The 16,057-nt window shown below is 32.5% G+C and overlaps 1 protein-coding gene, 1 long non-coding RNA gene and 1 pseudogene across 6 annotated transcripts; 1 reads left to right on the forward strand and 2 right to left on the reverse strand.

The window, feature by feature from the left end:
• Window positions 1–16,057, reverse strand: part of LOC110279302 (uncharacterized) — a 172,909-nt pseudogene that overhangs the window by 131,811 nt on the left and 25,041 nt on the right.
• LOC110279303 (uncharacterized) lies at window positions 904–10,575 on the forward strand. 3 transcript variants are annotated; one of them, XM_052258640.1, is made up of 3 exons: window positions 904–1,225; window positions 4,833–4,911; window positions 10,350–10,575. In XM_052258640.1, exons 1-3 carry the CDS (start codon window positions 1,134–1,136, stop codon window positions 10,509–10,511), a joined length of 333 nt encoding a protein of 110 aa, XP_052114600.1. In that variant the 5' UTR covers window positions 904–1,133; the 3' UTR covers window positions 10,512–10,575. The 3 variants fall into 3 exon arrangements, 1 of the variants encoding a protein (XP_052114600.1); XR_002372443.2 differs by lacking the exons at window positions 904–1,225; window positions 4,833–4,911 and adding an exon at window positions 8,723–10,127; XR_008006751.1 differs by lacking the exons at window positions 904–1,225; window positions 4,833–4,911 and adding an exon at window positions 8,723–8,852.
• Window positions 13,285–15,956, reverse strand: LOC107479595 (uncharacterized). 3 transcript variants are annotated; one of them, XR_001590212.3, is made up of 5 exons: window positions 15,895–15,956; window positions 15,535–15,678; window positions 14,473–14,734; window positions 13,753–13,816; window positions 13,285–13,487 (listed from the first exon to the last, which is right to left on the reverse strand). It is a non-coding gene; the product is annotated as an uncharacterized LOC107479595 (long non-coding RNA). The 3 variants fall into 3 exon arrangements; XR_008006753.1 differs by having other exon boundaries at window positions 14,473–14,855; XR_008006752.1 differs by having other exon boundaries at window positions 14,473–14,861.

A 16,057-nucleotide genomic window follows, 5' to 3' on the forward strand; every position in this document is an offset into this window, starting at 1 on the left:
ATCTAACAAAAACATAGAAAATTCAATGGGTGAAATAAAAACATTTAGTTTGAAAAAATGGTTTAGGAATCATGAAAAAAGAAAAGCACGAAAACATATAAAAATTACAGATCCAATTTAGCTATTAAGAATCCCTTGAAAGAAGGACAAAAAGAACTTAAAGAAGGAGAACCAAATGAATGTGTAATACTTGTGAAAGTATTTTTAATGACGATGTGTAATCATATTTCTACTATTTAACATTGAGTTTTATTAAATTGAACTGACGTATTTATATATATAGCCTTTGCAAGAACAAAATTTTGTAACTAATTAGTTCAAAATAAAATTTAAATTAAAAATATATTATCCAATATTATAGATAACAGTTCATTCTCATGAATTTAAAATTTTGTTTAAATTAATATTTTAAAGAAGAGATAAGTAAGGGTATATCTAAAGGTGTTTATTTTGGTACGATGATAAATTCATACGTACCAATACATTTAAAATATGGACAAGTAATAATAAGTTACGTCGAATTTATTTTTCACATTAGCATTTAATTTTTGTTTTAAATATATATTATATAACCACTTTTACTAATACACCCCTTTAATTAAATAAAAATGAAAAAATATTTTTTATTTAATTTTATAAAAAGTCTTAAACATCCTTACTTTATTTGATTAGACAAAAATACTTTTTTAAATTAATCAAATTTTAGAATTCAATTAATCTTAATTTTATAGTTTCAAATAATTTAAACAACAAAACAAAAACATATCAAAAAAACAAAAAATCAAAATTGCTCTTTCATCGTTCATTCATTTTCTCAAGTTGCTCTCAATTCCTTTCAATCTCCGCTGCTGAATCCATTCCTATCACCACAACCACACTGTTCCTGCTTCGGGTATGAGAAGCACATTTCACTACTTGGCTTTGCTGTGAAAGTCCCAATTCCCCTAATCATTCGTGCCCCTCCCTCTGAAGTAAAACAGTGAAAGTTCCAAACCAAAATGACAAAACCCTAGCCCTAGGTTCTTTGCCACCGCCATCCCCAGGTTCTCAGCGCTTCCGCTTCTTCCTCTTTTTCCTGTCCGGAACCCAGGTAGCTCGGCACGTCGTCCCCATCCTCGCTAGCTTCTCTGTCTATGGCTTGGAGCAGCTCGCCGTCGGGTCACCGCTTGCCATCGTCTCTGCTCTCACCGTCGTATCGCCGGTTTCTGCCATGTCTCTGTCGAAGGTTAGTGGACATGCTTTTAATTTTGCTCTGTTTGCTGAATGCTCAATTTTTCTTCTTCCTTTTAATTTCTAAAATTTTTGTTCAAATGTTGTGTAATGTTTGTTGCTGTGTTGTAATTGTTGGGTTGTTGAATGATTATTTGATCTTCATTATCGTCATCATCAACAATATCACTTTTTAGATTTATTGGCTTCGATTTCTTCAATTTCCTATTGTTGCTTCTTCTGTCATCCTGAAAATAGTAAAAGACCGTACACACAGTAAATCACAAATCTAAATATCTAATAACCTATTTTTTCGATAATTCATGAGATGATTTATAATCAATTAATTAATCTCTTTCGGCATAGCCATCAAAGATAATTAATCTCCCATAAGCCAAAATTCACTAACAAAAAGATTACATGATCAACACTACCAAAAAAATCCACCCACCACACATATAGCACCTAAAATATCACCTACTCATGCCAAAAAATCACACTTTCATGCTCACATAACCTACATGAATCTCATAGGCACAATAGACCATCCCTTCTAATACCTATCTTTGCTTATAGACATATAGTTATGAAACAGAATGAAACATAAAAAAATATAAACTTTTTATGATGGGGTTAGAGAAAGTTGCAAGCTTTACTTATAGTTCTGCAGGGGTGACATCTGTGAGAGCTAATCTAGCACTCTTGATCTTCTCCTTGAGGAAGAAAGAAGCTTGCTTTTTGAATTCATGGAACGAAGGGTACCCATTTTGCTGTTGCTGTATAGAATAGAAATATGTAAAGTCCAAAGTTCTTACTTTTAAAGAATAGAAAAATGAGTAAAGATTTTAAGAGCTGAGATCACAAGTCACAACATCCTATCGAATTATTAAAACAAACCAAAACCATAATCCTATTTCATTCTTTTAATTTATTAAAGTGAAATTGGGAGGCTTCATGATCTATGAAGAAGAACAATTCAACTTTGAAGAGTAGGTTTAGAGATGACAGATGTCAAATGGGACAATAGATTTTGGAATAGAGAATTTTATAATTTGCATATAAAATTCAGAAATTATTTTTTTGTTTAGTCTAAATTGTCGTTTTTAGAGCACAATTTTAATTTTTTAATTTAATATTTTATTTTTTTATTAACATAGGCACATAGCATTTTGTGGAGTCAACCTTTATGAAGTTAACACTTTAATTGGACTACTGGGATGTCTTTCTTGAACTTTGAATTAGTTATTTATATTTATTTTTATTATACATATACAAATAAAATCATGACCTATGATTATTGATTATTCTATAACTAGTATCTTTCTCACTCCTTCTAGACATAAGACTATAAGAGCATGTTATGTTATGGGTGAGGTTGAGCCTAACATTATGGACGACTATGTCAATGATGCTTTGTCAATCACAGCTAATCTAAGAGTTTCAGTAACTTTATTGAACGAAAAGAAAATTAGATTACATATTGCTAATAGCTTTAGCAATTCTCAGCCTATATAAACCAACTAAAAAATGTTAGTTAAAACTTAATGGGTCTCAATTTGATTTGAAACTAACTTTAAAATGAATTAAACTAATTCGGCTAACTACTAAGAAAAAAAAAGTGATAGTATGGAAAGAAAAATGAGATAAATGAAAATATTTAACGTTTTTTTAATTTTTAAAAAATGGAAAGATGTAGGGAGTAAATATTTAAAAAATCTACTTGTATGGACAGAAAAAAGAGTTAATTAGATGCTATCATAGTTAATTTGAACTGCCATATCCATAATGTCTGGCCAATTAGAATAAGAAGAAAGATAATATCATGCCGACAATATATATACTTGGTTTTAAACAAGCAATAATCAATCCCACTTAGCTTGCATAAAAATGATTAATGATATGTCTAACATAATAGTTGAGTGTTAGTAGTACTGCTATGAATAAGGAAAAAAACTAGAGCTAAGTACTTGCCTAGCTTGTAATATATAGTGTGTATTTAATATCAAAAAAGGGCCATAGCCGCCAACCTTAGCTTGGCACAACCCCATGCATGCTCACATTGCATTCACTGTAACCCTGATTTCTAGCCAACCTCCAAATAGAGCTATTAACTCCTTCTTATTAATTAGTTGTATATATGTATGTAACTTGTAACCCCAACTTTATTCTACTACAGTGAAGATCCTATGAAATTATTGTCATGGATCCTTCATCACATTCTATATAATCTTTATAAATAATGAACAAAAATTTCACTTATTATTATCTCATTATAGATTTATCTAATATCTAACATTATTGTTATGTTTATCTTATGAAATAGAACACTTTTCACGTGGGTAAGTTACTAGAAAAGCATGTGACTAAAATTGTGATCTTAGAACAGGATAGTTGAAATAAAATAAGTGCATTGAGGAAATTTTATCACTAGAAAAAGTGCAAAAAGAATAAAAAGAACATTATAATGGATCATACTCAATTTTCTTTCTTTATGCAAAAAAACAAAAACAAAAGAAGAGGTCCTTTAATTTCACTAGACAGGGCTACTACTATTTTCTATTGGCATAGGCCTTTTAAGGGTGCTCCAGGCCAACAATGATGTTTCAAAACAATATTATTTTAATGGAAAATTAGCAAGTGTCTAAAAAACATATATCTATCTCCATAAGTTGATGTATGTAGAAGTTAACAACTGCTCAAATAACAAATTAAATTTAACGTCAAAAATACTAATATAGAAAGATTATGAGTTGTGCTTGAAATATAGGACTAGCCATAGTATACGGCACATAGTCATAGAAAATTGAAGGTACTTACTACTTAGCTATATTTAATTTTTGTGAATATATGTTAAATTGTTAATTAATCTCAAATCATGTAACGTATATGAACATGCATAAGTTAAAGTATACATATATAGTGGGATAAATTAAAGTATCAACACCCAATCTTCCTGTATGGACCGAAAAATAAAACACTTAGGAAATGGGAGGAAAGAAATATGGAGTGTAATGGTGGGATAAATTATAGTATAAACATATAGTGTAGATACTAAGTTTTAGTAATAGCCTTAAGGAGTATTAATATTTCTTAGATCAATAAATCTAGGAGAATTAGGTGCTTTCATATTGCTTACATATGGAATTTAATAAAAAATTCAAAGAGAATCTTAGGTCAGCTACCCCATATGTTTCTGAAGTCATATTCTAGCCAATAAGCATGTGAGACAAATTTGATTTCGGTAGAGCTAGCAAAAACTGATTCCAAAAAGTCAAAATCCTTGAAAAGAAATTAATTACGTTATCACAAGCTAAGTTTCATCCATGAATCATGCAATTGTGTAAAGAAAATAATACAAAATAAAATATAATAATACCATTTACTATTACTGCCTTGTCTCTACTCATCATTTCAAGCAGTACTCTAATTGAAGAATACATATCAGCAATGCAATTTCTTCCTCCTATTTGAATTGCTTTCTCAATAGATGATATAAAATACTCCTGGTAGCTATATCTTTTACCTATATTGTCAAATAAAGGTCATTTGAATTGGGGGTTTGGCACAGTACAATATTTTTCATTGTATGCTAATTTGTTTTTCTTTTTTAATGTTCATCTCAGGTGCAAGATTTACACTTTATTATTCCTGACTATTTCTTTTGAGTGGAGCAGTGATACACACCCGCTTTCATATCAGCAGGTTAGTATTACGTAAATTAAAATTGTACTTTCATGGATATTATGATATTTTGGAAACTATGAGAGTAGATTGTTCATTATTTTTTTATTATGCATATATATTAATTTTATAGATAAAGATGATGTTCCTATTATATTTATTTGAATCCATTGTATTCTTGTTTTCAAAAGAAAGACCATAGAAAGTTAATAAGTCAGAATTTTTTTTTGTAACTCTTGGTTGTCATATAAATAACATTCTTATGCACTAATAGCTCTTATGTTTCATAGAATTTGGTCGACCAATAATTTTAATCATAAAAATTGATTTATTTTGCCTATTCCATTCTCCTAGCATTTATTTAGTACTTAACATGTTAAAATTTTAAGTTCAGTCATGGAGAATGATGGCAAAGAATCGTATATGGATGGTGATCAATATGAGGATTTAAGTGTTGAGTATGAGTGCAGTTCCAATGAAAGTGATGATATGGTAGATGTAACTATAGATGAAGCAGAGGCAGATATAATTAATGTTGATGGTTTAAAAAGTTGATAACTGATTTGACCATCGAAGACATATGGGGATTGGTGTTTGATACGGAATCTCAAGTTTGTGAATTTATGCCAAATATGCCAAGTGCTATGGATTTGTGTCCCAAAAAGACTTGAAGAGTGGATGCTAATGGCAACATTAATACAAGACAATTGGTTTGCAATAAAGCAGGAGAAAGACATTGGAAGCACCTTAAAAGAGACAATCGGCAAAGGAAGCATAGGGCAATTACTCGTGTCAACTGCAGGGCGAGGATTCATTTCATTCATTACTATAGAACGGGTAACTGGAAAGTCAATGTCTTTAAGAGTGAACACAATCATCCACTGTGTCTACCTATATACAGACATCTTATTGCCGCGAATCGTGGGGTTAAGAGGTCGAAAAAACACAAGCAGAGGAGACATGGTTTCCTAAAAAGGCAAATACGATAAAGTGGGTTTTACCAGCAAAGATTTACATAAAGACATTAGTAAGACTAGGCGTGGCAAAGTGAAAGACGGTGATGCATTTGCTGCATTGGCCTATCTGTTGTCCAAGGCAGACAGTGACCCGTTATTTCTAGGAAAGTTCACCTTAAAGGATGGTAGGTTGGATAATTTGGTGTGGGTTGATGGAGCAAGCATTGTTGATTACAAATGTTTTGGCGATGTACTCGCTTTTGACACCACTTACAAGAAAAATGTCTACAACAAGCCCTTAGTCATATTTTCAGGGACCAACCACCATGGCCAAAGAACTATCTTTGGATGCGCCCTGCTCTCAGATGAAAGGTCTGAAACTTTCAAGTGGGCACTGAAGGAATTTCTGGAAATCATGTCGGGAAGACTACCCGGAGGAGTGGGCACTGAAGGAATTTCTGGAAATCATGTCGGGAAGACTACCCGGAGGCGTTGTGACAGACGAAAACCGTGCTGAGAGAGGCTATCTTAGAAGTATTTCCTGGTATACCACACTGCCTTTGTGCATGGAATCTCCATCGTAATGCGGTACAGAATATAAAAAATAAGCATTTTTGGGACGATTTTAAGGTATTATTGTATGGATAGTTTACCGTACAAATATTTGAAGAGAGATGGAGCGAGATCATATTCAAATATGGACTTGCCGAGAATGAATGGGTCCAAGGCATTTATAATGACAAAATGAAAGGCTACCGCATATTTGAGGGAGCACTTCTTTGGCCGCATAAGAACTACATCACAGTGTGAGAGAATTTATTCATTATTGAAGAACTATGTTGACAGTAAAACTAGTCTCCTTGAATTCATGCATAAATTCAATGAAGTACTAAGGCATTACCGAAACAACTATCTTACTGCTGATTTTGAAACCTTTTATAAGTTTCCTGTTTTGACTACGTGCTTGGAAAGTTTTGAGAAACAAGCTGCTTAACTTTATACTAGAAAGATATTCAAACTTGTGAAAGATGAGATAGAAGCAGTAGGTGCCTTAAATGTGACTGAGTGCCCAAATAGTGGAGACATTGTTGAGTACAACATGAGTGAGTATTTTAATCAGCAATAGCAACTTAAAGTATCTTACAATAAAGAGAAGGACCTGTTTGCATGTGAGTGCAGGCTATTTGAGACTCGTGGATTACCGTGCTCCCACATCTTTGGGGTCTTGAAGCATCGAAAAGCAAAATGCGTCCCTATATCTCTTATCCTAAAAAGATGGACAAGAGAAGCAAAGAGTGATTTTATATACTCAATTGGCGAGCAAGACTCCACTGATGATATAGTGCAGACACTTAGATGCGGTGCAATGGCATCAATTTGTTAGAAGCTTTGTGATATTTCTTCAAAAAATTTAGCCGACTATAGGGAAATCTCATGTGAGTTACTTAAGCTAATTTTGAAGGTGCAAAATAAAAGTGATGCACAAGTGAGGCTTTCCCCCACGTCAGCGCTAATAGGTGATCCAACTGTTGTGAAGTCAAAAGGTGCTCCAAGAAAGGTTCCGAAAGGTCAAAAGAGGCGAAGATGTTCACATTATAAGTCATGAAAGCATTTCATCAGGACATGTCCATTACTAGTCAACGAGGAATCACCCGCTGAGTACTCAAATACAGAAGATGAACTAACAATATTAATATAATGCCTTTTTTAATTAGTTACTTTATGCTTACCTATTATTTTAGTGTCTTTTGTAGAACTATTTAATAATGCTATATTGAATAATTTTTTCTTTGTTTAGCAAGTTGAAGAATGTGATGCCAGCCAGCAGACTCGTTCTCAGGACACAAAATCAGTAGAAAATTCACCCTTGCACAATAATAATAATTTTAAAGTAAGCACTTGTCTATATTATACCATGTATAAAATTTATCATCATTTCAATTTAAAATTGTAACAGATTATTCACTTAGTGCTTATGTTATTTCTTTTTTTTTTCTGTAACAAAAAATTTAAGGGTAGTGAAAACAAGAAGTTTGTATCTAAATTGACAGCGACACCGAATATTAGAGCAGCTGGTAGAAAAGGTCCGACAGAAGGTAGCATTTCGCATATCTAATAATTTATATTAGTGTGTTCAAGAGGGAAAATTAAGAAATTATATTGAATTTAAATTGTTTTAATCCAATAGCATAAGTGAAACTGAGAAATTAAGGGAGAGTGAGAGCAAGACTTTCAAAAAGTCTTACTTGACTCTAGTTTGTCTTGTTTGTTTTTTTTTTTATTTTGTATCGCAATTGTTTAAAAATTCTAATTTATGTTCAGTTTGAAGAGATCACGGTAACTCGAGAAACATTAAAGGAAAAGACTAACACACCAGGAATAGTAGTGTCAGAAGTTGCAGGTGCAACCACAATCAAAATATCAGGATTGTCGCAATATCTCATGCATCATTATCCAATGGTCCATCCTTATCGACCTTATGGTGGAGTCCAACCCCATTCCATTTCATCTTGTTCAAAATGGCATGACATACTTCAACCTTTATCCTTCGACTACCGGAATTACATCGTATCCTCAATTTTCCCATGTCTCGTATTATTCTAGTGGACCGAGTGACACGAATACATGGGTTGGACTTTTGTATGATGTCATCAACAACAAAAAGCCAAAGACTTATAATCTATATATTATACTTTAAATTTTCTCCATTTTTGGTTGGTACTTTGTATTCGTTCGTTTCCATCAATATTATTATTATTATTATTATTATTATTATTATTATTGTAAAGGAATATTTTATTGTTATAAATGTGACACATTCTTGTACTCATTTCAATATTTTATCATCGCTTTTATTCTCCAATTTTTTGTGACAAAAACAGAACAGAGGGTTCTGTTTTGAAACAACAAACAGTTGAAATGGGTTCCTATGAGGAAATGGGTTTTTCTGGGAATATGAGTCCCTTTGATGATGTAGCACTAATCGAAGAAGGACCTCTTCTTTAGGTTCCTCTCTCTGCCTCTCTCTCAAACTTAATATCTTTTTTCCTTGTCTATGATGTTAGTCGTTACTTTGGCTTTTTTGTTTTTCTGATAATAACAAACACAACTATGGTAACCCTAATCATGATAAGTTTAGGTAGGAATTGTGTGGATTCAAGACAATGTAGGATGGGATCTTGGTTTTGGCATTCCCGCTTTATTTATGGGAGTATCGATTGTAAGCTTCTTTTTAGGCACACCAATCTATAGGTTTCTAAAACCAAGGGGGAGCCCCATTAAAAGAATTTGCCAGGTTTTGGTAGCATCTGCCCTTGGAGTAGGATTCGGGAACTTGTCTTGGAAGATGATTCAGATCTTTGGGATGAAATATTTGAGGAAGCTTTTCTTGGCAGGATGAAAGCAATAATTGACTTGAGATTTAGCGAGTTAACCGGTACTATTGATGTGATGAGCTCGATTTCATCATTAGGGGACACTTTTTCCATGCTGAGTGATGTTCAGGTTTACTTGAATAGACCTTCTATGGCTGGTGGAGTTTGGTTTTTAGAATCCAATTCTAGAAAGACAAGAGCTGCTTCTTCTGTGTTTAAAGTCCAGACTAAGGAAAATGAATTTCAGACTTGTCTTAATGTCTATTTTGGTCCTGAAGTAAGTTGAATCAGGGATGCAGTGGATGTTTCCTGTCAGAGCATTCTTGAAGATCTTTTAAGTTTCTTAGAATCTCTAAAGGCCTCTAGAAGATTGAAGGATCTTACACCTTATCTACAAAGCAGATGTTATGACAGTGTCTTTGCTATATTGATGACACTGAAAAAAGAGCTTGATAAGGAAAATGGCGTCAAAGAGATTCCAACAACTATCACTGTTGAAAAATCACTTTTCATTGGACGATTGCTATCTGCATTTCAGAACCATTCGAAGCATATACCCTTAATACTTCGTTCTCCCTTATTTTGGATCAATGGGAATGCATCTGCTGTTGGGAAAGTCCCTTCTCTAGTGAAACATTCTAGATTTGGATCCGAGCCTTCAGGCTTTGATAGTCCAGGAAGACAAACAAGCCTTGGCTCTAAAAGGTAAACTTCATATGCTGCAGCTGCCTTGTTTGGAGCAAGAGAAGGTACCACCCATGAATTGGAAGAACTCAATAGAACTATAGGGGATCTTTGCATTAGAGCTTACAACTTATGGATATTATAGCTATCTGATGAACTTTCTGCCATTGCCTCACAAGATCTCAAATAGGATGATGCTTTATCTTTGAGTACATCCTGGAAGGTAAGCACATTTTCTTTTATAATTCGATGTGCGTAGATGAGTTAATTTATTATGAGTTTGTAGATTTACTTTATTTCTAGTTAATACTGAGATAATTTGAATTGAAATGTTTTTAAAATAAGTAATAGATCTCAATTATCATCTTCTTTGCAGTTATATATAAATAGATCTCATGGAGTAATAGATCTAAGAAGCTTGCTTACTTTTTATTTGCTTGAACAGGGCTGGGAAGATACCATAGTCAAGCAAAATCAGTCTAATAGGAACCAATCAGATATGAGAAGAAGAAGAAGAAAGATATTGCTATTTTTTAAGGCCTTCGGGCATATCTATCTAGAGTGGAAGCATGTTATGACATTTCCTTTTTTTTTCAATTTGTGGTGATTATTCTTTGTGAGAACTAGCTCAGGAACACAATCATCTAATATATTATTCTTTATTATTAAAGTTTAAGAGATAGAACATCTTTTAGTTATAATATCTGTTACATAGTACTAAAACTATGTGGACCACTGATAACGGTTTAAATATTATAGGATAGTTATTTAATCATGCATAGTTGTTTCCACAATTATGATAGCTTAAGGTCGTTACTCGTATGCCAAGGGACATAGAGACTCTTGATAAGCGTGCTATAAGCTCAAATTATAAATTCTCCTAACTTCAATTAATTTAAAAGATGCACTCAAATTATAGATTCTTCTAATATATTATTCTTTATTATATTTGGTTCAAAGGCAGTGTATGCATTGCTATCAGACATATGTGAAGTCAATAATCAAAATCAACATTTACAGATCAAAACATGTGTGTATATATATAAAACAGAAAAAAGACTTGGACAGGGGCGGAGTTTTAAATATGATGGTACTTACATAATTGAATAGATTCACTTGTCAATCTACGGGCAAAAAAGAGCTACACTAGCAGAAAAATCATACTACAATCATAAAACATAGAATAATAATAATGGCCAAAAAACCCCACCTTTAAAAATGAAAATAATTATATCTCTAGTAAAAAAAAAATATTAAATAATCCGACAAACAAATACGAACACAAACGTAAACAAAATATAATGTACATGTCACTAGACGGTTTATATGTCCACAAGAAAATAATAAAAAACAAAAATAATAAAAAGAGAATGTTGTAAATCTAATCTTGTGGGAATTCATAATCATCACGATGGTGATTATTATATAGCTTTCTAAAATTTTTAATGGTATTTCTTTTGATCCTATATTCGATCATATTATAATTCTTTGACATGAGTGAGACTGTAATCTTCATTCGAACCCCATCATCAACCTAATAAAATTTAAATAATTACACATTAGGCTTAACTACCTAAATATAAAAGAAAGAACGAAGGAAAAGAGTTGTGCATAATATTACCTTTATGTTAAAATGATCATCTTCAAAACAAGCTATCATCCAACTTGCAACCCACACACCCGCATCATTCCTACATATCGAGCAAGATATATTAGAGTATTATATAATTACATAAATTTCATATCAATAACTACTAATTATACGATCTTACAATCCAGCTTCGAGGGTGGGAAGGCCTTCTGCCTCTTCAAATTCAAATTGTGAAGAAATTAGATTTGGAGTGGTCTCAAAGTCATAGAATGAACAATCATCCAATACCTTGTCCAAATAAATGGACTATTTATCTCTATGTCAGAGTTTGCTTTTTTAGTCATATATGTAGATAATTAACAAAAAAAGAAAATATAGTTACTAATTTCAAGGCTGTTCTCTTTTGCTTGAATTGTTTCTGAATGGAAAATGGGTCTAGCAAAATAATTTATCTTTTAACACGATCAATCACTACGAGGTACCAGTGTTCATGATCATCATCAGTTGTTTCAGATACAGAAATAAAGAGTTAATCAAGAGAAAGTCATTTTAGTTATTAAAATTATTTTATACTAATATTTGCTAATATAAATTTAAAACGATATAAACTTATTCTTTTTAAGCAGTCAACTTTGTCCAAATAAACATCTGTGATACAATCTAAAGATTGTGATTTGTTTGCTACAATACCAAATTATTAGATTAGTGCTAAAGAATGTACAAAAACCAGATACAAGGTTTCGATCTTCAAAATTAGCAGCCTAGTCGAAATCAAAAAACCCATACAATTTGTAATCATCAGACTTATTGAAGAGTCAACCAAAATTCTTAGTTCCTGGCAAGTATTTAAGAATATGTTTCATAACTTTCCAGTGAGATAATAAAAGATGCTGCATAAATTGACTTGTTTTGCACACACCAAAATTATATACATGTCTACAAACACGTTATAGAAATGAATATATTAATAGACATCTGAGTTTTTTATTCATTTTTTATTAAATAATAATAATATTAATAATAATTAAATGTAAAAACTACTTAAGATGATAAATATATTATACGAAAAAACTTTAACTTCAAATCTTGGAAATAACAAACATATGCATGTGGGATAAAAAAGATAAAATCGTATATCAAATCCTCTCCGAAAATATTAGGATTCACAACTAGAAAATTGATTAATACAGACAGATTTACAGGCGGATTTAGTCTTTATTACAGACGGATTTTTGATTACCAACGAAATTACCGACGAATTTTGTCCCTCTGTAAAAGCCCCGTCGGAAATTATTTACCGACGGATATTTTTTCCGTCGGAAAATTACAGACGGATTTTTACCAGTTACCGACGGATTTTCCCTCTGTAAATTTTCTATCCATTTCCCAAAGGCGACGAACTTTCCGACGGATTTTCCGTCTGTAATTACAGACGAATTTTCTGACGGATTTTCTGTCTGTAATTACAGACGAATTTTCAGACGGATTTTTCGTCCGTAATTACAGACGGATTTTCCGACGGATTTTTCGTCTGTAATTACAGACGGATTTTTCGACGGATTTTCCGTCTGTAATTACAGACGGATTTTCCGACAGATTTTTCGTCTGTAATTTGAACTTTGAAAAATCATCTTACACTCTAATTACAGACAGAAAATCCGTCTGTAAATCTGTCAGTAAGATAAAATAGAATTTTTTTTATTTTTCTAATTACAAAATAAACTTATTTTCATACAAAATAAATATAAATTTAATAAATACAAATTTTTATTGATGGTATAAATAGAAAAACACACCCGTGAGTACAAAACGCTTTCTTTATAATAAGAAGCAATTATTTCCATACAAAACGCTTTCATTGTTCCTATCTAATCTAATATCTATATATATAACCTTCTCTTCAACAAACACAAAGCACTACTACATGGTATCTGGAGGTACATTAATCTTTATTCTCTCATCACATCACATAAGGGAGGAGGAGGGTGGTATCTACATAAGAAAAAAGACTTGAAACTTTAGCAAGCAGTGAAAAAATAATAAAGCATGTAACCAGTATAACAACTCACACAAAGAATATTGCCTAAATTTTTATATCAGGTATAACACATTATGAATACAAAAATAAATGAAATACAGAAACTTCATATCCCTGTCAGTCTTCATTGAACCTATGAAGAACATACCATTCAACTCAACTCAAATGTAGTCGCAACAAGAAAGCAGGAAGCAAAACTAAAAGAAACTCGAAACTTACTGGAAGGATCCTGCTTTGAGCTGATTCCAAACCATAGCCTGATCTGAGTTTGCTTGAACCTTATCTATAAACAGAAAATTCCAAACTAAAAAGAGATTGTTGCAAATTTTGAAGAGTGAAGACAGAGTTCTATGATGATTGATTTCAAACAAAATAAACATTAGTTTGCAGATTTTGCTTCCTTTCCATATAGAAAATGAGCATAAAAACATTAGTATTTTGTTTTCTACATTTCAAATTTTCTATTACTGATTATGAAACAACTTAATTGGCATCTATCAGATCCTTTTAGTTTATGACTTTATAGAACATAATTATATTCATCTACATTCTTATAGACCAGAATCCCAAAATTTCAAAATATTAGAAATGATTAAGTATTTTCAGTTCATATCAAAGTCTAACAACCTGCTTTTTATTTAGATGACAAAATAAGAACCGAAAAGAAGAGAACACATAATCCATAATAAAATTGCTCATAAGAACTAATTGTAAATGGACTACACATTGTACCCCAATTTGATCTCTGCGCTAATAAGAGAGCCTCCATCAAATTGAATGTGCAAAAGTTGTTCAAGCTTTTTTCTTCAGATCATTTTTTTTAAAGAGGAAAATATTATTAGCATATCTTGGCTAAAGCATGCATAAATTAAATTAAACTTATTTGTTTACCACTCAGTTATATATAGTAACCAATCAATTAATTAAAGAAAAGATTACCTCAAGTTTTCTACTGATTCAACTTCCATTAAGCTATGCTTAAATTTCTTTGCTGGAGGAACTAGTTCTTCCCCTTCATCATCAGATTCGAACCCCTTTTCTTCATTTGGAGATGCAATGGCTTCTAACTCAAAAACACCCCTGTTTCTCCTCTTGATTCCTTCTCCATGTTTGTGTATATCCAACGGATGCCACACTCTTTTATCACCACTTCCTCCTTATTTGGTAGCCGAGCAAAGAACTTAACTTCCAGATTTGCATTCTGGTCATCATCATCAGGAGCCAAGTAGAAAATGAAACCAAAGAAATTGGAACTTAGTGGCAGTTGAATGCTGATGGAATTTTGTGAAGATCCATTATGGAACAAGTCATCATCAACTTTACTGCCTCTAATTGGCAAGAAATAACAAATTTTGCCAACGTTGGCGTTAGCCTCACTAAGAAAGTCATCAACAATAATGCATGTATAATTATCCAAATTAATTATAGAGATTAAGAAACTGGATAGTTAGGAAAAATTAAAGGGTAAGATGCACATGGCATGACTATCCATTTTTGATGAAGTGTCCCCATCATAGATTTGGGTACTTGTTTTAAAATTCAGTGACCGAGTCTACTCTATACCTTTTGCTTTATTATTTCTGCCATAAACCCATGAAAACAACATTGTCGATTGTGACCAAGCATGGCCATGGTACTAGCCACACTAAAATCACACAATACGATTTCCATCTATGGGTGATTTTAAATTTATAATTACTCAATATACGGTATCTTTGGTAGGCGTCGGTGACATAATTTTAGAGAATGACGCATTGCTGTTCAAATGGTGGTGGCATTTCGATAAAGAGTATTGTGTCTTGATGTGTAAAAGAACTACTTGCTCATGTAATAATATTTCAGGAGAGCAGCCACTAATGAATCAAAATTGAGTTTTACTTTTACACCTCGAGGTTGCAACAAGAAGTCATGCAATCTATAGAATTCAAGGGACAAGATAAATGATTGAGGGCGAAAGATGAAGGCACTGAAGCGTAAATTTTAAAATGAAATGTAACCCACCCAAAGGCACTTCGAAGAGCCAGGCACTCATCTTTCAAAAACTCCGGTGCCTCAGTGCAGCCTCTTGCCCATGCTTGCAGGCACAAGCGTATGCAGGCATCATAAGTGATAAGGGTTTGCCAGGCATATTGACTATTGCAACTGCTGAAATAACATGGAAAGGAATAGTGTACATTAGGCCCAGATTTTCAAAGCATTAATCTGGGTACGAATCTCAGGTTTGTTTTACTTGAATAAGAGTTCCTACTCAGCTAAAAAAAACAAGGTTTGTTTCAAAATAAGGTAATGATGTGTGTTTGTATTTTACTTTGCTGATATATAAAGTTTTACATAAGTGCATGAAGTCAAGGTTGACAGCACCTGGTGTTGTAATATGCTAAATGAGGTCTTTCAGTGTCCTCTGTGATAGTTCTGTCTAGTCTGCACAGTTAAGCATCAAATGGACAATGTAATTCGGAAGGAAAGACAAGGGAAAAAATGGTTTAGGGAGTTTACATCCAAAGAGTTCATCCTCATCGTAGTA

Source organism: Arachis duranensis, chromosome 3 (assembly GCF_000817695.3).
Source record: "Arachis duranensis cultivar V14167 chromosome 3, aradu.V14167.gnm2.J7QH, whole genome shotgun sequence".
NCBI lineage: Eukaryota > Viridiplantae > Streptophyta > Magnoliopsida > Fabales > Fabaceae > Arachis > Arachis duranensis.